At 36.1% G+C, this 24,509-nt stretch overlaps 1 protein-coding gene across 1 annotated transcript; it reads right to left on the bottom strand.

Annotated features, from left to right (window-relative positions):
* Positions 1 to 238: 238 nt before the first annotated feature.
* On the bottom strand, positions 239 to 1,597 carry LOC107831270 (putative glutathione S-transferase). The gene is made up of 2 exons (XM_016659024.2): positions 1,215 to 1,597; positions 239 to 749 (listed from the first exon to the last, which is right to left on the bottom strand). The coding sequence occupies exons 1-2, from the start codon at positions 1,521 to 1,523 to the stop codon at positions 396 to 398; spliced, it is 663 nt and encodes a 220-aa protein (XP_016514510.1). The 5' UTR covers positions 1,524 to 1,597; the 3' UTR covers positions 239 to 395.
* Between the last annotated feature and the right edge of the window lie 22,912 nt (positions 1,598 to 24,509).

Below are 24,509 nucleotides of genomic sequence, written 5' to 3'. Positions count from 1 at the left end.
TTTTGATTCCGCTCTACTTAATTACTCATTATTATAAACTACTACATTTCGCTCTTGTCAAGCTCGGTAGTTGATCCTTACTTTACAACATTGTGACTCACAAACAATCTCAATAAGATTATTCTATCCTTTACTTGCCTACTTTAATCGCATTATTATCATCATTTGTTGCTTATTTAGTCTAGTCACTCGATTCATTCAACTAAGCTCTGATTTGAATTGATTGTTAGTGACCTCATTAAATATAAATTTAATTTTAATAGTAAAACTATTTTTTGGTTAAACAATTTAGATGAATATTTCTTAAATGATAAACCAGTTTTCTTGAAAAACAGTTTTCTTTAATGGGTAGTTTTGTTGCCACATTCAATGTTTAAATTTCACAAGAGATGTGTTCACTTGGGAGCAGCTACAGGTTGAAAGCGAGCTTGGAAATGGGCAAATAACGCATCTTTTGAAGGTAGATTATCTTTTACTTGGCTGCAGTTAAGGTACTCTTCTCTCCAAACACAATAATTGGGAAACTTTTCACTGGTCACCAAAATTATACCAGAGGCTTCCTCAATAATTCCCATCCAAAATGCCATCAAATTAGCAGCAATATCAGCAAATCCAATTTTGTCTCCAACAAAAAACTTCTTATCCTTAAGCTCATTATCAAGAATTTTTAGCAGCTCATCACATTCATCCTTAGCTTTGTCTGACTCCTCTTCTGTCCCAAAATAAACTTTTCCCATTGCTGGCAAGCACTGCAAAACAGTCAAAATATAAAGTTTCAATAAAAATTTTACTCAGTTCTGCAGATAGGAATATATACCATGACAACGAATGAAGTTTAAAGTTCTATCAATTGACCATATAAAAAATAAATACACAATCAGTTCACTTATAAAACAATCAAATGTAAATATAAATATAAATTATATGAATGCAGCTTATATACACGACAGTGTAAGGAAAACTTTTTTATATTATCAAATCATTCAAAAGATTTATATAAGTAACACCCATATTTTGATAATAAGGTAGTTACTTGCAACAAGTAAATGTGACGTAATAGTATAAAAATTCTTTACATCGTCGATGGATATTAGTTATAGTTGATAACGTGATAAAAATAGTAACGAACCAGCTAATAGATTAAACTGCAATGATAATTGAAAAATAAAATTTTTACACGTCAATGTATATAACTCAAATCCAAATAAATTCACCTTCTCGTCAAGGAACTTAGCCCAGAAACGAGCTAAAGCTCGTTCATAAGGGTCTTTAGACAAGATAGAAGGACCTTCGAATGTCTCGTCAATGTATTCAAGAATGATCATAGACTCAGAAATGGGTTTGCCATTGTGAATGAGCACTGGAATTTTCTTGTAAACAGGGTTTGATTGAAGAAGTAGATGGCTCTTGTTTTGTGGATCTTCTACTATAAGTTCATATTCGACGCCTTTAATCTTCAGAGCCCACTCAACTCTGTGAGTAAATGGGCTCAAGGAATTACCAAGCAATTTCATTTCTGTCATCTCACAAATTTGGATATGGTGGTTTTAATTCTTGATCAATTCTAGCCTTATTTTTATAGAGCAAAAGACAATGAAGTGTCTTCGCAACCAAGCAAATGCAATGACTTCTCTGACAATTGTGTTGTCTAATTTAATGCTTCGATATGGACCGACGACTTATCCTCAATTATAAGTCTAAAGAATATGAGAGGTACTTTTTAATTTTTTTAATTAGTATCTAGTATTCGAAATTTACTAATTCAATTTATTCGGATCCGTGTCGCGTACGGCGCTTTAAAGAAAAATGCTCAATATTAGAACTTCCTTTATTTTTAGAGATTGAACGTGAAACCTCAAATTAAGGATAGATCACATCCCTCCCGCCGCACCCTTGATGGTAAGGGGTAGGTACTGCTTACAGGTTCTGTTATTTACGTTGGTGCTCCATTTTGAGGGTAACTCTACCTAATGTTCGGATCAATTTCGGGAATCTAATTTTGATTTTTTTCAGAATTCAGAATTTTTGTATGAAGTAGTAGAAGAATATTTATAAGATTATCTTTCCTTTTATATGATAAGTTTACTTTTCTACAAAAAGTACTCAATAAATTTTCTTTAAAAAAATCTGTAGGTCTATTATCTATCTATACTATATTAAAAGCACGAAGGCCCTTAGCGAAATATCGTTCGCCTTTTTTATCCTTTAAAAATATACTATATGTTGGATAAAATAGTAATTTAAGTTATTTGCCTAAAATTTAGGGCTTCAATATTAATTATATTTTGTATATCAAATACTTCCTTATTTAAAATAGGTATTGATCCTAATTTATAGGACTTCAAAATCAATTACTGAAATTTTACCTTAAAGAATCATACTAAAAGAAATAAAAAACAACAAACATACTTTTACCACGTTTGTTTTCCCATTCTGTTTATTAATAAGAGATAATGTGCCTATTATATTTTAATTCTAGAATATTTAATAAAATACCTATAACGAAAGACTAAAGTAAAACTAACGCTTTTCATTTCAAACTTGATCTTTATAAACAAAAAAGAAAAATCTGAAGTCCCTCCAAATTAATGTTAATTATTATAAAAATACTTTCTTTAATAAGTCATTTAATTTTTTAAATTTTTAGAAGTTTAAAATGAATAAAACTTTTATTTATTAATTTTTTTACTTATTTGGACTGAAAATTCTAATATTTAGAACTTTAAAAATATTAAAATTTTACTTTATTTAGATCATGCACTTAAATTATGCGGGATGTCTTATGCACCGGGCTGCCCCTTCTTTCTTTTTAAAACAAAAATTCTAATTCTAACTCATTCTCTGGAGTAAATATGTCATGGATGAGTCTTCTTTCAATTATAAATTCTCTCACAAGCTTGCTTTAGTATCCTTTTAATTTTTTTTTTATTGTCATTGCTATTTAATTTGATTATGTGATCATATGAAAGTTGTAGATTATTAGTTGCCTGATTATATATTTTAAATTCTATCCTTAAGCATTATTTAGATTTTTAAGGACTTGTTCTTGGAAGCATGATAATTTGTGAAATTAAATTTATAATATTATTAAATTGAAATATATTTTAAGTTGAATTATTGACTTATTATTGCGGATTTTTATGAGACCTTCTTTATTTATCGAGTTATTATACACGATTAACTTATATGATCATCTTCAGGAACTTATACTTTTATTTTATTATTTAAACAAAAATTTTAAATAAATTAGTACTCATTGAGATAGAATATACGCGCATCGTGCGTACCTTGAGACTAGTTGTTAAAAATGAGGGGCATAAAAATTGGGGGCCTAAAACACTTTGCCTTAAGTGCTTTACCATAGAGCAAGTAAGATTTTTCGCCACGAATTTAATTTTACCCCCGCAGACATATAAAATTTATTAAGTTTAATCCAAACAAAATTTGGATTCAATCTTCATTTTATTTGGGTTAAATAGTTAATTTGGACTTTACAAATTAAATTAGTTCATTTTATTATTTTCAAGCCCAAGGTCCATTTCATCTTAAGTCCCATACTCATGCCATGTGTCGGGTGACATGGCATATCTAGTCAAACTCAAAGCCATAAGATGACTTCACGTGTGAAATGATGTAGCAATCCCAGTCTAAAACAATGACCAATCAAGAGTTGCCAAGTGTCTAAAATGATACGTCTTGGCCAATCACAAACAAGCTTATCATCACATAGCTTATGTGATAAGTTCGATGACTCACATGAGCCAATCAGAATCAAGCAAGAGAGTATATATGTAGCTAGACTGTCCATCCACTACCATTAAAAATGGAGGGGTTACATAACTCTCTGACGACATTCAGAGTTGGAGAAGAGCTTCCGCAATTGGTGAAGGCATCCGCATACAAAAAGATCAATCATCAAGTGCATAGTTCTTCAACAAAGGAGTGTTCTATAGAGTTCTTCCCGGAGATCAACCCAAAATAACGAAGTGCTTCTCGATATTTTTGGCGATTAAATACATCACAAGGAGGTCTGCATCTTCCTATATTCGAGAAAGACGCTTCTCAACCCCACGAATTAAGGGATACATAGAATTGTACTCATAAATATTTATCAATAAAATCACTTTTCTTCATATTTTTTGTTGCAGTTTATTTTTCATACTACAAAAATTTATTGTGAACAAATTTTGACATGCCCAGCGGGATAAATTCTACCCTTTGTCTCTTCCTCTTGCAAGTTGAAAACTACAAATTTCAGATCTACTACTGCAATGGCCTTTCTGGATTGTGATGATGTTCCATGAAAGGATGCTACCCCGCCGCATCCGTTGAGCTTAGTCGTGTTGTCCCAATCACTCGAAACATGTTCAAGGCTAGTGGCTTGGATGGATCCAAATAATTTGCCTCCTTGGAGATAGAAAAGAAGAGAAGATCTCACATGACGCCCGCCACCGCAATCTCTGGGTAACATCCCATTCTTGCTATTTGACGAACTTTCTGAAACAGCCTCCAACCTTGGTGGATTTGAGAATTTGGTGGATTCTCCAGTTTCAACGAAAGTCAACGCCTTAAAGACTGACACAACTAACGTGGACGAAAAGTTTGCCATGATGGAACAAACTATAGAAGTCTTAAAGAAATTTGTTGAAGATAAAGACCTTCAAATCGCTCAACTCATGAAACAATTTGAGGCCTATACACCAGGAGAGTTGAGCCCTGTCCCTCCTCGTTCAGCTGTTTTCACCTTGCAGAAAGCGGTTGTTGAGGAATCGCTTGCCAAGTTCAACAAGTTGCGGCATTATCTACCCAACAATTGCAAGACATGATAATAAATGCCATCAAAGCTCAATATGGTGGACCATCACAAAGTTCGTTGTACTATTCTAAGCCTTATACGAAGCAGATTGATTGTCTAACTATGCCAACCAATTATCAACCACCAAAGTTACATCAATTTGATGGCAAAGGAAACCCAAGGCAAAATATTGCCCACTTTGTCGAGACTTGTAGAAATGCTGGAATACATGGTGACCTTTTGATAAAACAGTTTGTTCGATCATTGAAAGGGATTGCATTTGACTGGTATATTGAATTGGAGCTCAAATTTATTGATATCTGGGAGCAACTTGAGAAGTAATTTCTCAATCATTTTTACAGTGCCCGAAGAACTGTAAGCATGATAGAGTTGACATGCGCAAAGCAAAGGAAGAACGAGCCCGTGGTGGGTTACATCAATCGTTGGAGAGCATTAAGTTTGGACTGCAAGGATCGCCTTTCAGAAATATCTGCTATAGATATATGTATTCAAGGAATGCACTGGGGCCTTTTGTACATCCTACAAGGGATCAAACCACCAACTTTTGAAAAACATGCAACGCGAATAAGGTTCTTGGCACATTCGAGGACGAACATATGTTTAAGGGGGGGAGAATGTAACGACCCAACCGGTCATTTTGGGCTCTAACGCGTCATTCGGCGGTTTGAGGCCTTGAGTAGCTTCACTTTAGGTATTAGAATTTTGGAAAGTTCAGAGTTGATTTGGATAGAAATTCTAATTCGAAAGCTTTAAGTTGGAATAATTGGCTAAGGTTTGCCTTTTGCGTAAACGACCTCGGTATATGGATTTGAAGGTTCCAATAGGTTCGTAAAATAATTTTGGACTTGGGCGTATGTTCGGGTTGAATATCGGGTGATCCGGGGGCATTTCAGCGCTTAATATGAAAAGATGGCATTTTGGAGGTTTTAGAATTTCCTAAGTTTGGTTTGAAGCGGACTTTAGTATTATCGATATCTGTTTAGGGTTCTGAGCCTTGGAATAGGTTTGCATCATGATTTAGGACTTGCATATAAAGTTTGGCGTCATTCCGGGATTGCTTAAGTATAATTCAGATGCGCTCGACGAAGTTCAAAGTTTGAAAGTTCAAAGAAAGGTTTCGATCGTCGATTCATAATTTTGATGTTGTTTGGCATGATTTGAGGCTTCGACTAATTTTGTATCATATTTTAGGATGCGTTTGTATGGTTGGATGGGCACCCCGGGGCCTCGGGTGCGAATCAGATTGGAATCGGGTTGAGTTGTGGACTTAAGGAATTGCTGAAACTTAAGGCTTCTGGTGTGATCGCATCTGCGAGGTTTATGGTCGCAGGTGTGAGACTGCAAAAGTAGCCAAGGGGTCGCAGAAGCGGTTCTGGGTGAGCTGGGCAGTGGTTGCAGGTGCGAGGAGGATTTTCGCATTTGCAAGTCTGCAGATGTGACGAGGCTTCGCAGATGCGGAGTTGGAGAGTCGTGGCTAGCTTCGTAGAAGCGGATGGGATCCCGCAGGCACGGAAGCGCAGAAGCGAGGGGAGGGCCGCAGAAGCGCCCTCGAAGGTGCGAACTTTGGGCCGCAGGTGCGGCTTGTCGGAGAGAAAGTGACTTCCGCAGGAGAGGACATTTTTTTCGCAGATGCAGAGCCGTAAGTGCGGCTGGGGTGCCCGCAGGTGCGAAGACGCCTGTGCAAAATATATGTTGCTCAATCGGGATTTTTGCTCATTTCACTAATTCCTCTCTTGCTTGGGCGATTTGGAGGAACCATTTTCATCATCAATCTTGAGGTAAGAGATTTCCACACATTGTGAGTTAAATACATAGTTTATATATAGATTTAAACATGAAAATTAGTAGAAATTGTGGGATTTTGGTAGAAAACCTAGAATTTAGTATTTTTGGATTTTGACCACGAAATTGAATATGGAATTGGGAATAAATTATATATTTGGGTTCATGGCGTTATGGGTAATGATTATCTTCAGGAATTTTTGGAATTCGGGCACGTGGGCCCGAGAGTTGACTTTGTTAACTTTTTCAACGGAGTTGAGAATTATTATAAATTGTTAAATTATACGCATTGGAGTATAGTTTTATTCATTTACACATTGTTTGACTAGCTTCGAGTCGTTTTGGCTTTGAATTGAAGAGTTAGACAGGCATTGGAGCTCGTTATGGAACTTCGGAGGGAGGTAAGTTTCCTGTCTAACCTTGTGAGGGGGAAACTATCCCCTAGGCGATGTAATTGTTATGTGCTACTAGTTTTGGGTGCTACGTACGCACGAGGTGACAAGAGTCCCTACATAACTAAAGCATATTTATATCCAGGTAGACTTAAGACTTTATCATGTAATATTTGAATTGTTTGGACTCATTTTGGCTAGCTTAATTAATTGAAATTACAATTGAAATTGATTTAGAACATATATATTAGGCTGAGCTTTATCACCTATGTTGTTGCCAAGATATTGGATAAACGTAAAGGGGTATATTCACTATTATGCACCTGTATCTGTGTTGTAAGCACGTGCCTCGTGATTCGATAAGTTTCTTCCTTTCTTGTGGAGCGGGCCGAACGCCTCGGTAGTATAATAGTTGCATCTATATTTCGTGCCGCTCGACCCTCGACATTGTACACATTATTCTAGATCGAGACGTACGACCTTCGCATAATCGTGTGTTATATCGCTAGCAGTCCGAATATTCACTAGATTATCCTTCCATTGATGCCTGACATTTCATATGGTATTCCTTATTTATTTGAAATTGGCACTTGATATTTTTCGAGCTGTTGAGATAGAATATGAGATTGAGAAATTTATATCGTTAAAAGAAAGTTTGGAGGATTATGTTGGTTACCGTTTCATCCCAATATTACTATTGTGCTTCATATTTGTTTAGGATTTAGCATATTGCTTTATTGGAACTCTAATAAGTGTCGATGTCGGCCCCTCGTCACTACTTTTTCGGGGTTAGGCTAGATACTTACTGGGTACGCGTTGATTTACGTACTCATGCTATACTTCTGCACTAAATGTGCAGGATCTGACAAGTTCATTTGGTGGACATCTGGGCACGTAGGCGCAGCTGCTGAGGAGACTTTATGGTGAGCTGCATTCCAGGCTACGTATTGTAGCCAATAGAATCTCTGTCGTACTATTTACTTTATCCTGTCTTATTTACATTCTAGACAGATATTATATTATTGTTGTACTCCTTAGTAAATGCTCATGCATTTGTGGCACCGGCTTTTGGGGATATTTTAGTTAATGCTTACGGATTTACATATTATTATCATCTTTAAGTTTATGCAATACTAATTATATATGTACCAGTGAATTTTAATGGTGTAAATTTCCCTACTTAATAAAAGTTTATGATTTCAAAAGTAATAAAATGAACCATTTACGTGATAGTTCACCGTTGGCTTGCCTAACAGCGACGTTTGGCATCATCACAGCCTGTAGTGGATTTTGGGTCTTGACATGGAAAGATAGTCAAAATTGATGCATATATTTATCCTTTCGCTGAGACAGAGTTATACTTTGCAGATATAAAATTCTACCTAGATTCTTGTGAACGGAGTGTGAAGAAACCATCATCAGAAGAGGAAGTTGATATCAATTCCAAAGAAGAAAATGAGGCTCAATGGACATCTGAAGGTGACATACAAACAAAGACTGATAAAGAGCATCCAGTTTTCTACTATATTTCGTGTGAATATCAACAGAAAAGACAAGCTTTGTTAGAGAAATGTACTCCAAAGAAGAAAATGAGCCACAGAGCTATCCAAGATTTGAAGAAGCATATGACTGTCCCTGCTGATGCCCAATTTTGCCCTCATATTTTATAGAATATTATATATACTTTCAAAATATCATTTTGCATTATTACCCAACTTACAAGAGTCATATAAGTATTTTCTATAATTTTTCATAATTTTTAAAGCTTTAAAATTGATTTTCTTGCATTTAAATTGTTCAAATATATATTAATTATCCTTTTAAATTATTTTGTGATGACTTAATCATCCAAATTAATTATTTATACCCACATACATTTTATTATATTTTATCTCATTTTTTATGATTACATGTGCATTTTTACTATTTTATATTGGTTAGCATAATAGCCTATATTCTATAAAATAATTGAATTTATTATATCATTTATGCAAAAATAGTATTTTATATTTTTATAATATTGAGTTATTATTTTTAATCATTTTTATTTTATAAATAATATTTTTTACTAATTATTAGACATTTTAATAATTTTTATTTTTTAATTTTGGGTGTTTTAAAAGCTGGCCCAAAACAAGCCAATTTTTAGACCAATTTAATGGCCCAAACGCCCCAAAATCTTTGGCCCAAAGCCAATTGCCAACTGTTGTAAACTATGCACAGTAGCCTATTTTTATGTTGTTTGTGACCACATTCTCATTAGGCTCTCATGATAAAAACCTTCATGTGAAAACTGCCACCTATTTGTTCATGTCTATGACTTTGCTAGATTCTCATGTTAATTGTCTTAATTCCTTTAGGCTAATTCTGGACTATGCTTTGCTTTAAAACTTTATTTGAAATAGTTTGCTAGCTTATGATGTTTGATCCTGTCACTTTGAAACCTAGCATGATCCCACCTTATGTATGCCTTGTGTACTTTCCAAACCTTCGTGTGATCCTGTTTATATGCTTTGGTTAGAATTGTTGTTAGTTAAAACTTTAAGAATTAAGTGTGAAAAGATGTTTAATTAAGTCCCCGAGTAGTTGCCACTTGCATGGTTAAGTTTGGCATCAGTTGGTTTAAGTAAGTCATTCATCTTGGGCCTGATATTGGGCCATATATGTTGTTGGGCCTGCGTGCCGGATTCAGGCATACTCTATTGCTCTTCTAAGCCTGGGATTTGGGTTTGCTGGTTGTGTGAAGAGTGAGGTTGTTGAAGCCCCAGTCAGTACTGGGTTACTTTCGTTTGGGCTTGTTCTTAGGCTTGCAGTTGTTCTTTGTGTAATTTTTGTACTTGTACTCATTATCTGGTCCTGTAATAATTTGTAAACAAATAATTGGGGAGTTAGTGAAATTGGGGAATGAGGTGCATCCTATTCTTGCATAAACGGGTAGAAAACCTGTCCTTAGGATTTAATTGCCTTGTTTGCTATGTTTAATCGACATGCTACACATAAGAATCATGCATATAAAGAATCACACACTCTACTTAACTTGACTAATACTTGTACACTATCCAAAAGTATATTAGGTTGAGTAAATGATGTACCTGCTCCCATGTTTACTACTGTGCGCTATTAGTTAGCATGTCTATAGGAATAAAATGCCAATAACTACTTGTTTAATTATTAGACAGCATGCCTATAGGATGCGATAATATATGCCTTCGTTAATGCTCATCTAGATATCATAACTATAGTGTTTTAATTAATTAATCGACTGTTTTTGTTGCTTTCATTATACTGCCCCACCTGGATGACATGCATATAGGGATAAGTGTGATAAAATCATGTTCAAATGCCAACTGTTAGAAATCCCATATAAGATATTGTTACTCACCTAGACAGTCTGTCTATAAAATCAACGATGGTAATTCTTAATTCTCGAACTATTTTACTGTCTTGTTGCGCAAACAATTTCGAGATCATGCCTACAGGGTTTATAATACCTTTAATATGAAAATTCGTTAGTCTAAAATAATAACGTTGCCTGCACGATGCTTGCAATCAGAATAACATAGAAGCCATGCCAATAAGACTTAATGACTCTAATGCGCCTTAATTCTGGAGTTGTTGACCGCCTAATATAAAAATCTGCCCGCGTGCATTTGCTGCTTTTGTGTGGAGGCTAACTTGGGTCGTATATTGCCCTTATGTGTAGTTCTCTATGTTTTGAATGTGCGCTTAGTTCTGTCATTTTTGAGCATCCTAAGTAAAGTCTAGAACCACCCAAATAGTATGTCCAAAGCCTCCTGAACCATAGGCATGGGACGGGTAGCGCACGCATAGGACACGATCTAGAATTGAATTAGAGCGCTTTAGGTAAACAACTTTAACATAATAATCAGGTAGCAGAAGATGATAGTCTGTGCCCGCTGAATAATATGAGCAACCCCTACCCTAAGGAAGTTGCGAAGTATTATTTATGTTACACGAGGTGATCCTTTAGGCTAAAAAACTTAGGAACACCCCCTCTTTCATCTCTTGAATGTAGAACGATTAAGTTGTATCTTCTAACCTCTAAGGACTTGTACTTATTATTTATATAGTTTGATTCTTGTGCGATTTTCTTCACACTCATTTATATTATAGTAGAACTTCTAAATTCCTTGTCTTCCCTCACTTATATGATCACCTAGAATAATTATAATCCGATAATCCCACATAGCATAAACTTCAACTGGGACCCATAGTTGTGGATCTCGAAGAATACCTAACACCTTCTCTTTAAGGTAATTTGAGCCCTTACCCGATCTTTGGTGACGTAGAGTAGTCAAGTAGAGTTACTTGTAAATAGGTACCCTAACGCACCTTAAAATCGTTAGGTGACAACTTTTCTCTTTTAGTACCCATTTAAAAGAGTTGTCACATGTCGAAACCCGCTTTCGAGAGAAAAAAAGGAGATGATAGTCCCAGTTACACAAATCTCATCTGTGACTTGTGAGTCTACTAAAGGCAATCCCCAAGTTGATAAAATAAAAGGGAACTTTGATCCTAAGGCCTTCACACTGCTTGAAAAGTCTGGTTACGACTTCTCCATTCCATCAAGATTAGGAGAACTCAAAGATAAAGTAATTGGTGAAAAGATACATGGGCTTACTGAGTCTTAAATGAGGTTGAGAAAACAAGGGAACTATGTTGCCACTCCTAAGTTTGAGTTAGGATTCAGTTTGGCAGAGCCTCTTTGAATTCATCTAAGAGAATCAATTAGATAGCTTAATCACAACACACCTCGGTAGAGGAGACGAAGGAAGTTAAAGATAAGAAAATAAAACAATGGGCTTTAGTGTTTGATCGCATTGGAGGCTCAACACCTCGTGTCTCAGTGTTTGGAAGGCTAGGTCACAAACGTTAACGTGTATATTCCAAACATCTAAAGGGGGTTGCCGCTATCTCAAAGACCTCCGTCTTTTGTCGACTGGGAATGACAAGAAAGTCACTATCTAGAAAATGTTGTCAAAACATGAGGCGCAAAGTCACTGTGAAGTTGTTGCTAACAAGAAAATCTGTATTGCTTTCCCATCACGTATGAAGAGGAAGTCTATTTTGTCAATATCTATAGATGGTCCGCTGAAGGTGAAAAGGAGTACCATCGTTTATACTTGCCAGCCTCATAGAGAAACAAAGAAAGAGGAAGAAGCCATGTTGACCATCCAAGAAAGTCAAAGAGAAAAGTCAGAATTTGTGGAAACTTCCCATCACATAATAGTAGAAGATAGCCCATGCCTTGACATTGACAATGGAGTCCAAGAGTATCCCCCTCAACTAGAAGATGGCGGGCAATAAACTGTAGATAAGTTTAAAGAACTCAATTTAGGTACTCTGGAAGATCCATACCCAACCTCCATTAGTGCACTTCCTATGCCTCAAGAAGAGGAGGAATACTTCAAGTTATTGACTAAGCACAACGATTTCTTCTCTTGGTCGTATAAAGAAATGCATGGCCTTAGTCCTAAGGTAGCCGTTCATAAATTAGGAATCAAAAGTGGAGCACACCCCGTGAAGCAGTCACAACACATGTTTCGACCTGAGTTAGTACCACAAATAGAAGTGAAAGTCAACAAGATCATTAAGGCGGCAATTATTCTAGAGGTAAATACCCATCATGGATCTCGAATATTGTACATGTCAAGAAGAAGAATGGTCAAATATGTGTTTGTGTTAACTTTCGGGACCTAATCAAGGCATGTACGAAAGATAACTTTCCTCTACCAATTATTGAACTCATGGTTGATGCTACAATAGGGCATGAAGCTATGTCATTCATGGATGAGTCCTCCGGATACAATCAAATCAGAATGTCTCCAAAAGATGAAAAGTATACTGCTTTTCGAACTCCAAAAGGGATACACTGCTACAAAGTGATGCCCCTTCAGTCAGAAGAATGTTGATGCCACCTACCAACGCACGATGCAAAACATCTTTGACGACATGCTTCATCAGAGGGTTGAATGCTACGTTGATGACTTAGTGGTGAAGATAAAGCATATCTTCTACCACCTTGACGACCTTCAAATTGTTTTCAAAAGGTTAAGAAAATTCGACCTGAAGATGAATCCACTTAAATATGCATTTGGAGTTACCTCGGGAAAGATTCTTGGCTTCATTGTGTGTCCTCATGGAATTGAAGTTGATCCCGCAAAGATTGATGCCATTCAAAAAAATTCCCGAGCCAAAGAACTTAAGGGAACTTTGCAGTCTCCAAGGAAACTTAGCATTCGTCCGGAGGTTCATCTCTAATCTGGCTGGACGGTGTCAACCCTTCAATCATCTATTAGGTTGGATGTCCCTTTTCACTATGATCAATCATGTCAAAATGCTTTTGAAAGCATCAAAAGGTACTAGCTGAATCCACCTGTGCTGGGGGGCCAATGCTAAGGAAGCCATTGATACTCTACATCGCGGCACAAGAACGTTCACTTGGGCACTACTTTCTCAAGAGAACAAGGAAGGAAATGAGCAAGCCTTATATTACCTCAGTCGAACTCTGATAGGACCTGAGTTAAACTGCACGCCTATTGAGAAAATATGTTTACCGTTACTTTATGCGATAAAATAACTAAGGCATTATTTTGAAGCATACACCATCAAAGTCATCTCTCAAGCAGATTCCATGAAGTTCGTAATGACTCGACCTGTTCTTTCTCGACGCCTACCATATTGTTTAACCAATATGAGATAACATACACACCTCAAAAGGGTGTGAAAGGACAAGCACTCGACGATTTTCTAGCCGATCATCCTCTTCCGGCAGAACGGGAGCTTTCTGATGAGTTTCCGGATGAAGACATTTTGTTCATTAAAGAATTGTCACCATGGACAATGTTCTTTGATGGATCTACACGTCATAACGGTGTGGGGGCAGGTGTTGTGTTGATCTCTCTAGAAATACAAGTCTTTCCATTCTCCTTTGTTATAGGGGAAACATTCTCCAACAATTCCGCAGAGTACCAAGCTTTGATCGTCGCGAGAGGCGGCCTAGGTAAATATTAGGACATAAAAAAATCAAAAAATATATTCATCTATCTAAACTACGTTATGACTTGATCCTCTTCATCGAGTTACGTAGTCATCTTAGAGTTTCATTCTAAGTTCATTCGCATCAGTTTTTAAAAAAAGGGTTTGGCTTATGGGATCATCACATTAACTCTTTCAAGTAGAGAGGCATATATAAATACAAAAAAGAAGACAATTTGTGTTGAAGTGTAAAGATATTTTATTTCTTCAATATTACAAAAGTTGATACATCCAAAAATGTGGAGACGAAAGGGATTAGACATTATCTTTCACAAAAGCCTAAGTAATGAAAATGATCGTAAACTAGGCTTTGTTTTTGCCGCGTCTTAAATGCGTTTCCATGTTTGTATGATGTCTCCACATTTAATACACCATTCTCAATGTACGTCTCTCACCTTCAGTGGTTGTGATGATCTTTTGACCATGTGTCTTGTTGTTAGGCCTCGAGCATGATAGTTGCTTCTCTGGTGCAAGTGTTGGTTGAAGGTCCCATATGTGAGAAGTTGTCTCTCTTGAAACAAACCTCCAATTACCATGGGATACTACGTTCTACCCCTAACATTATATATGTTGTAGATTCGGATGTCTAGTTTCCAACAACAGAAATTGTTTGTAATTTGGAGGCTCCTAGCTCAAGATACAATTTTTTCGTCGGAACTACACGAATCTGAAAGTTTACCGCAACTAGGTCGACATTGAGAATTTTCTCTTTCCAGCTCGAAAGGAGTTCTGCCATGAAATTTATATATGTTGCAGCTCTATGAGTTTACTTTCTAACATCACAAATAGATCGAGATTTCTACACGTGTAGCTCGAGATATGTATTTCTCTACGAGAGTGCACAAAGCTGAAAAGCAACAACGTAGACATCAGGAGAAACATCAAAATAATATTTCTACCAAATAATAAGGAGTTCTGCCATGATAATTTTAGGTGCTGCAGGTCTCGAACTTGTCTTTCTGATGGTGCAAACTGTTGACGGTCAATTTTGACTCTCCCTTTTAAAATTAATTTATTTATGCTTAAAATTTTACAATAAAAACTTTAAAAGTATTTTCTATTAATGAATATATATTTTTATAAATTAATTAAGTATTATTTTCAAAATTAATCATGTAGTATTGATATTGTGTAATTACAAATGTATTCACTATCATAAAATAACCTTTGTATATATATTACATAGGTTTTATAATTTGACAAAATTACTCCTTAATTTCAAGTGAATTAGGTTACTATGTTAATATTTTGAAATTAGTAATTTGAAATATGTGTCATTTATAGCTAATTAATTAAAATAATTAGCAACATATAGTAATTATAATTTTACCATATTGTTTATTGAAATTGTTAAGTTTAGTAAAATTAATTTTAAAAGGGTTAAAAACTAAGAGGCTACAATTGCAATTCCTCAACTAAATACTAAATGGCTATTTCTCAAATTATTTTAGCCCAAATACCCAGCCCAAGTCCACTCCTCTATTCTAACATGGCAATCCATGCCATTCTCACTAAAACAATAATATCGTACCACATCACCCTCCTTTATCACTCACAAAACAAACACACACGCATTTGAACCGTTGATCCATCTGATTAACAACTCACATTTAATCTCTGGCTTTCCTTTGATTTTTAAACACACGCCCAGAGATCAAATCTCAACCATCCAAATTTCTTTGATCTAATGGCCCCCATTTTCCCACTTAAAATATTTCTGAAAAATCCAATCACCAAATAATCAGAGCCGTTGATCAACAGATCCAATGGCTCATGTTCCGTCTCTCACCTTTAAGCCTAAAGACTAACCCCCAATTACCTAGAAGCCCTAATCATTTCCCCCACGCCTTCCCGCCCTCATTTCCCTTTCCTCTCTCTTTTCTCTCTTCTCAATCAAAAGATCACTCATAGAACCTTGCACAAATTCGTGCAACGTCACTCGAAAATACTGTAAATCATCTCCCCTGTCCCTGCTACACTATGATTCTTACTTAATATTCCATTTTTTCAATCACGAATCCCAGACCCCCAAATCCGAAACCCTAAGCTCAAAGGAGAAATCATTTGATTTTCTCTTATAAGTCAAAATCGGAGCCTGAAGTTACCTCTTGCCTTCTGAAATCCGCGGATCCTGCTGCAAATTCACTTTTTCAATCAGAATTCAAACGTTCAAATTCTGAAACCCTAGACTCAAGAATGCAATATGAAATATTCGTTTCTCATTCGTGTTCCATCAAATCGGAGCATGCATAGAGTCGTCTCAGAGTTTATTATGAGGATTTGAAGTCCAGAGTTAAAACTCAGTGACCTCTGGATATTAGGGCCTTAACCACTGGTCCAAAGCCTTCAACGATCAATCCCCCTTCTCAGGTAAAATCAACCTTGTTTTTCCCTCTGTTTCTTTCTAATTTTCACTCGATTTACTATCATCATCTACCATGTGACATCTTCCACTATCATTTTGAATCTTGTTAAACCCTAGAGGCATTGAATGCCACTATAAAATGGGGTCTTCAATGCTCTCACCTAACAGACATACACACATATTGTTTTCCCTCTCTTTTGCTGAGTTTTATTGCTGATTTGAACTCGAGAGTTTTGGGATTTTGAGAAATAAAAAGAGTCTAATTGGTCTTCTGCCCTAAAAAGGTCAGCATCTCTCTCACACTTTTCTCTTTGTTTGTCTTTTTGAGTGACATGAGTATACAGATATAGGTGCTATAGATCATAATTATGTGCTTGACATATTTGATGTTTATGCTTTGTTAGTTTGACGACCTTTTGTGGTCAGCTTGTTCTATTATGATTCTTTGAGTAACAATCGATTAAGTCATTGATAATTGTTGATCTTTGTTCTGAGTTTTTCAAACAGTCTCCATGCCTAAGTTCTTATGTATTCATGTTCAATATTAAATTCGTAGTCTTCATTGACTTGCAGTAAACTCATCTCTATCTTATTGCATCTTTGTAATCTTGTGAATTTTGGAAGTTGAACTTACGTGACTAAAATGAAACCTGAACTTGTTCAAGACTTATATTCCTACTCTTTTTAACCTTGAGCCTGAGCTTACAATATTTAAACACTTTCTTCTCTGCTTGTATTTGATAAATTATTTTTAAGTTGTTACTATAGTCTTTACTTTGTTTAAGTTTACCATTGTTAACTAATCATGTTCATGTTACCCCTTCACCAATGATACTGTTGTGATCTTCACTTTTGCATATTATTCTCTGCATCCTATTTGCTTTATGATTGAGTTCATTATTTGGTAATCTTGACTGATATACACCTGAAAGTTCAATAAGTCCATATCACTTAACTAAGTTGAAAGAATCGAAGTGTTTAGATGCTCTTCTTCTCTGTATCTGTATCTTCTAACTCTGAGGGCCAATTTCTGGGCTGTCACTATAACCTTCTCATGATCAAGCTCAACTGTTGTATGCATTTATAGGAAGCTATCTTATTTGCGTCAAACTGTCTTATTCTCATGAATATTTGTTGTATATATTATGTTAAAGTTAAGATATCTTCCTCTTCATATGCAAGTCATGATCTTGTTTGGATAAAGTCAACTGCTAATTGCTGCTTAACTAAGTTTGTTTGCCCCCATGATTAGTTGAGACCTTCATATACATGTGTAATTCAAAACTTGTACAGTACATCCCTGTCCTTAACTTCTTTAAGCCACTATTGATTCTGTAAAGCCTGCATGCATCTATTATTGACCTATCTTCCATGAAGATAGGACTTAGACACTATGTTATAATCAAGTGACACTTTTTAGGAGTTGAAGCCTGATCACTTCATACCTATATGCTGAACTAGATTTATGTTTGAGTTTGAACTTGTTTTGATGCAATGTTTTCCATCTCCTTTCTTTACCAACATGATGATCTGGTTCTGTAATTGATTATGTAATGTGCAAATCTCCCCTACTTATATGAGATCACTGTCTCACTCACCCTACTTATGCGTAGTTGATTAAATGTTGCAAGCATCTCTTTTTGACTCTACAACACCATGTTTGTCTTGAATTGTTCTCAGCCCTTCTCCCTATTGTTAATTTAAAACTGAATATGACTCTCAAACCTCATGAAGTCCATTTGTTGATATTGTTTGAACTTGATGATTTGCTAATACTGTTAGAAGCATGACCGTTCTTAGACCTTAGGGGTACCATGTTTGAGCCTGTGAATTTGTAATCATGATGAGAGCTTAATTCCATGATCTTGATAATCTCTCTGTAACAATGATTGATTATGACTGTTGGTTTGAATATGTCTCGATGTCTTTAAGGTGCCAAATAACGTTTTCAATACCTGTTTGAATATGTTATGCCTTAATGATTCATTCCTGCAATGTTGTGATTATGAAACCTTTTTTTTATCTATGTGTATTCTGAAACTCAGCCCCGTATAGGTTTCCTTGATATGTGTCCCCTATTTAGTATTAAAAGCAAATATGTATTATATAGTGTTATTTTAATTAAGAGGAAAGTATATATATTTTGTGGTGAGCAATGCTTTAGTACTTAGTTTGTATTGGAAGGGCCTTATTGGCACTTAAACCCGTAAGAAAAATATGTCGTTAGTGATTAAGAGTATTTGGGAGCGAAGTTCGACTCTAGGTTGGGCTGCCCTCCCCGACACAAGCATTTCACTAGGCCTTGAGTCCCTTGGGAATTTTGAAGTACAGGGAGATCCAAAGGGAGCATCGACCTCGAGTGGGGTTCCATCCTTAGCTATTAACTCATTGACACATTCAGTTCTTTAAGGGTTTAGTATTTAATGATAACGAAAGGTTTCCAATGTGAATTATTTGCTAAGTAAAGCCATCACATTAATATATAATTTCCTCTACCATATTAATCTTATTCTTGATTTAGTTATCTTTTTGTATATTTATCATGAACATCAAAGTATGATCTGTAGTTAGAATATGCTAAATATATATTGGATATATGTCTAATAACTTTCTTATTTTTTTTGACATGTACATCTGTTTGGGCCTCTGAGTTCTCGATGAACTCAGGCCCAATTCCAGCCTTATTGCATCTCGTCCAAGAGTCCAAAGTCAGTTGTGTTCGCATTTCTTTACTGTTGGGCCTACCTTCTTGAGGCCCAATCACAGAGTCATCCTCTTTCCCTCAACTCCTTTATCATTATTACTGTCTCACTAATTTAGTTTACTTCATCTATTAGTTTAATGTTAGTTGTATTTGTTAGGTATTTATTGTTGTTCTATCTCTCATGTATATAACACTCATATAATAGAACACATGCTTTTCTTTCATGCTTTAGTATCATATGAACTTAGGCAAGCCTTAAACAACATAGGATTTAAAAGGAAAATTAGTTAGAAGTAGATCCTTAACTCACTAGTTATAATCTGCCCGCAAAGTATTACTGTGTTTCACTTACCCTCCTTTCCTTGAAAGATTTTCAAATACAGAATTTAGCAAAACAACAGCTCTATTTCAAAAAGGAAAAATCAGATTTCAGCTTCATTTTCAAAAGAAAGAAAATCAGAACTTCAAGAATTGCCGCCTTTAAGGAATTTTCAGAAAACGACCTCTTCTTTGAAAACCCTCCGAATATGAGGTAATTTTAGGCTCACTTTCTTGCAAGACATCCTTTAGAGTTATGTAACTAACCATCCCCCAAATCAAAGTCTTTTCATAACTCAATCTTTTTTATAAACTTATAAAATCTAGACTATGTATGTACAAATTTCAAGACTCTTTTAATATTTCTTATAAACCTCTTCATAAACTCATATCCCTTTAGGACCTCGCATTATTTCTATTGATATCATACTTAGGTATATAGTAATCAGTATTCCTTATCACTAGTCAAAGCCTTTTATAAAATAATTGATCTCAAACTTAGTCTAAATCTTATGGAGCTACCTCAGATAGATTTTAAGGCGCTAACACTTTCCCCTTAGAAGAACAAGTACCATTACCCATAATTTTATCGGTTAACAGACTAATAAAGAATATGACTTAGTAATTAAATAAGTATCCTAGTATACCTTTAAATATTAGGTGGCGACTCTCCTTGATCAACAACAAAGAAACCACAAGTTGAATCCTATCTTAACTAGTGCAAAATAGGATGCAACACAGACGTCTAACGACTTGGACATTCCTAGCTTGAAATATCTACTTTTTAATGACAACATTCAGTATTGTGAAGTCGAAATGACAGACGTGTGCATCACATTCGAAAATTTATTCTGACTTGTCCTGATGGAATTTGCCCCTAAATTTTGGGTATGTCTTTGTGGTGCAAGTTTTGATTTTGTAGAATCAAGAGGATTGTAGTTTGGAAACTCCTAGCTCGATATATGATTTTTCAATGAGAGCATGCATTGTTATGAAGTCAAAGCGACAGATATTTGAGTTCTGATTCTTTAGGAAGAAGCGGCTTGTGATTTAATCGCGCCTACACCAAAGAATGGATATGTTTACGGAGATGTGCCAAGTGCTTGCTCATCAAGGTTGGAAAGGAATGCTCCAAGTAGTGTCAATTTTGCCAAGCAGCAAAAAAGAGACACGCCATATGCTCTCTTGCAATGAAGAATATGGTTGCTTGTCTAGCCTTCTATGATAAATTTCAAGAAGAGAGTGCTTCGTCTACTACTTCACGAAAACTGGGACTTGGAATACCATGTACATCTTTGGCCAACTATAAGAAGACGATGCTCTATGAATTTATTCGCTAAGTTGCAAGAAGTTGTCTAAGCCAAGGCTTAATGGATACAAAGTTTTCATGCACCTCTTCGCATGTAAAAAATCAAAACGATATGGTTGAACATGTTTTTCTTTGGTGAGAGCGCGTAAATTTGAAGGAGCTCGCATGTCGAAACTCGTCGCCTAAATTCTAGAAGATATCTGGGAAGATATAGGTGCAATCTAATTGTGATCTTCATATATTTTGTAGCTCTGGAAGTCTAGTTTCTGACGCCACAAACCACTCGTGATTTCAACGCTGCTACACCAAGATATGTGTCTTTTGGTGAAGGCACGCAAGGTTGTAAATTCGAGCACGACAACATCTGAAACAAAATTTCAAAATAATACATGAGAAGCTACAGAAGGAATTTCGCCCCAAATTTTGATATGTTGAAGTATTTTAAGTGTAGTGTCAAAAGGATCAGACAGCTTGTGTTTCCGATGTTCCTACGACAACATATGATAGTTTATTTTATAGATGCCTAAAGATGACTATCCCTGACAGTTTCTGCAGCGAAAGGGAAAAGATTTTGGAGTCCTCAGTGCCGACAGAACGAAACTTTTGGTTCTATCTAATTGATTGGTGCCAACGACCTGAAGTTTTGATTCAGCAGCAGGTACCAGTGTTAATGACATGAGGCTTCAACTCGTCACGATAGATAAATGTATTCGCAACTCGAACTTCGAATCAGTGTGACAGGTAATGGAGCCAACGACACGAAGCTTGAAACTATGGCCAAGTTTATGATACGCACTATACATAATTAGAAGGAGAATAAGCAAAACCTAAGAACCAAATGTGCATAATTGATCTTGAACAATTGAGCTTGATGGAGAATAAGAATAGAAGAAGAGTTGAGAGAGATAAGAGAGATTCTTATTGATTAAAATGTTCGAATGAATTGTACAACTAAATCCATTGCTATGTATACACGTGCAGTTCGAAAGAGAAAAGGAATCTGAAAGTTAGTTATAACTAACTCCCTCGCAGTTGTACCAGAAGTCACATGTTGCACATGACCTTAACTAATAACTAATACAATGATTAAATCTTCAATTAAAATACAAATTGGCTTCAACTAAAATATGAATTGGCAACTAAAACAGCTAATCTGGAAATCTAACTAGATCGACTCATATCAATACTCCCCCTTGTGACAATCCTTATCCTCAAGGATTGAAATCAGGAAATTGCTGGCAGAAGGACTCATGATCTTTCCATGTGCAGTCATCTTCAGCAGCATTGAGCCATTTAACTAGTAGTTGAGCTGCACGTTTGCCATCCTTTTTGATCAACCTCCTATCAATGATTTATTCAGGGACCATCATAACATGACCTGCCTCTGGAGGAGCTACAGGTAATGTGATAGAAGCTGTATGTGATCCCAATTTCTTCTTGAGTTGAGACACATAAAAAGTGGGATGAATCTTAGAGTCCCTGGGTAAGTTCAGGGTGTAGGCCACAACTTGTACCCTTGCAAGGATTTGAAATGGACCAAAGGACTTAGCAGATAGTTTTTGGAAATTATCGGACTTCAGAGACAATTGCATGTAAGGTTGTAGCTTAATGTACACCCAATCTCCTACAGAGTAAGATTTGTCAGTTCTTCCTTTGTTAGACTGAGTTTTTATTCTATTTTGAGCTCTCTACATGTGGAATTTGACGTACCTTAGTGTTGATTATCTAGCTTGTAAGCTTCTATCCACAAGGTCAAATTTTGAGTCAAAGGCCATATAGGGCAGTAGAGGGGGTGGTTTCTGACCATAGACAACTTCATATGGAGTCATGTTAATAGCAGAATGAAAGGTGGTGTTGTACCACCATTCAGGTAATGATAACTATCGGGGCAACTCTTTTGGATTTTCAAAGGTCATACACCTCAAGCAACACTCCAAACACATGTTGACCACCTCTTTCTGTCCATCAGTTTGTGGAGGGTAGGAGGTGGAAGTCAAGAGACACCTTCTGTAGTTTAAACAATTCCTTCCAGAATTTACTAGTGAAAATAGCATATCTATCATAGACAATAGTTTTAGGCATTCCATGCAGCTTGAATACACCATCGATGAACAGTTATGCAACATCCAATGCTGATTAAGGATGCTTGAGAGACATAAAGTGAGCTGACTTGCTTAGCCTATCCATCACAACAATAATGGCTTCCTTGCCAGCTGCCTTGGGAAGTCCCTCAATGAAGTACATAGAAATATCTTTCCAAATCTTGTCATGGATTGGCAGAGGTTGTAGCAAGCCAGAGTAGGCAACATTTTCACCTTTGCACATCTAGAAAATATCACAACATCTGATATAGGAGGATATGATAGAAGGATATCAAATCCTTCCTAAGTTCAGATACATTTCCAACCATCATCGTGCCCTTTTTACTGAGAACACCACCTTGATACTTATAATATGGTTTAGAGTTTTTGCCTGCTTGGATGGATGAACAAGCTATTGTAGCCTAATATCCTAGTTCCATGAATCCTTGACAGCCTCAAATAGTTGAGATTGCACACTAGAGATGCTAAATAGTTGGATAGGGTCCTACTTCCTAGATAAGGCATCTACAACTATATTATCTTTTCTCTTCTTATAAGAAATAGTGTAGTCATATTCAAGTAATTTCACTAGCCATTTCTGTTGACTAGGAGTAGTGATCCCTTGTTCCAGTAAATACTTCAAGCTATGGTGATCAGTTTTGATAGTAAATTACCTTCCTAGTAGGTATGGCCTCCAATTCTGCACATTAGTAACAAGTGCTAACAATTTCTCTTATAGACTGAAAGGGCCTTGATCCTTTAAGACTTGCCTTGGCTAAAGAATGCTATAGGTCTGTTGTGCTGAGCCAACACAATCCCAATTCTACTACCTGAAGCATTTGTTTCCACTACAAACTCTTGGAAAAAATCTCGAAGAGCTAAGACAGAAGCTGAAGTAATTGCTCTTTTTAGCTCCTCAAAGGCATGTTTAGTTGTATCATTCCACTTGAAGCTATCCTTCTTCAGCAGATCATTGAATGGTCTTGCAATGATGCCAAAACCTTGGATAAATCTTCTATAGTATCCATCTAATCTCAGGAACCCCCTCAAACTCTTGAGAGTGGTTGGTTGAGGCCAACTGACTACCGACTCCACATTTTGTCTGTCCATAGAGACACCTTCTTTAGAGATGACATGGCCTAAATAATCAATATGTCTGACCCCAAAGGTACACTTGCTCTTCTTTACAAACAAGAAATTGGTTCTCAAGATGTTGAAGGCCTCCTTCAAGTGAATAATATGGTTTTCCAGTTGGGGTTGTAGATGAGGATATCATCAAAGAAGATTAGGATGAACTTTATCAAGTGAGAATGGAAGATCTTATTCATCAAACTCTGAAAAGTTGAAGGAGCATTAGTTAAGCCAAATGGCATAACAGTGAACTCATAATGACTATGATGAATTCTAAATGTTATATTGGGTATATCAGACTCAAACATTCTAATTTTATGGTAGCCAGACCAGAGGTCCAGCTTGGAAAAGTACTTAGCACCATGGAGTTCATCTAGCGACTCTTCAATCACAGGGGTAGGAAACTTATCCTTCACATTGTGGTTGTTCAGTTCTCTATAGTCCGCACACATCCTCCAAGAACAATCCTTCTTTTTCACCATTACAATGGATGAAGAGTAAGGGCTTGTACTTGGTCTTATCACCCCTGATTCTAATATTTTATTTATCATT

This window comes from Nicotiana tabacum, chromosome 2, assembly GCF_000715075.1.
Source record: "Nicotiana tabacum cultivar K326 chromosome 2, ASM71507v2, whole genome shotgun sequence".
NCBI classification, from domain to species: domain Eukaryota; kingdom Viridiplantae; phylum Streptophyta; class Magnoliopsida; order Solanales; family Solanaceae; genus Nicotiana; species Nicotiana tabacum.
The sequence above is the reverse complement of the archived record's forward strand: the minus strand, read 5'-3'. Positions and strand labels throughout refer to the sequence as shown.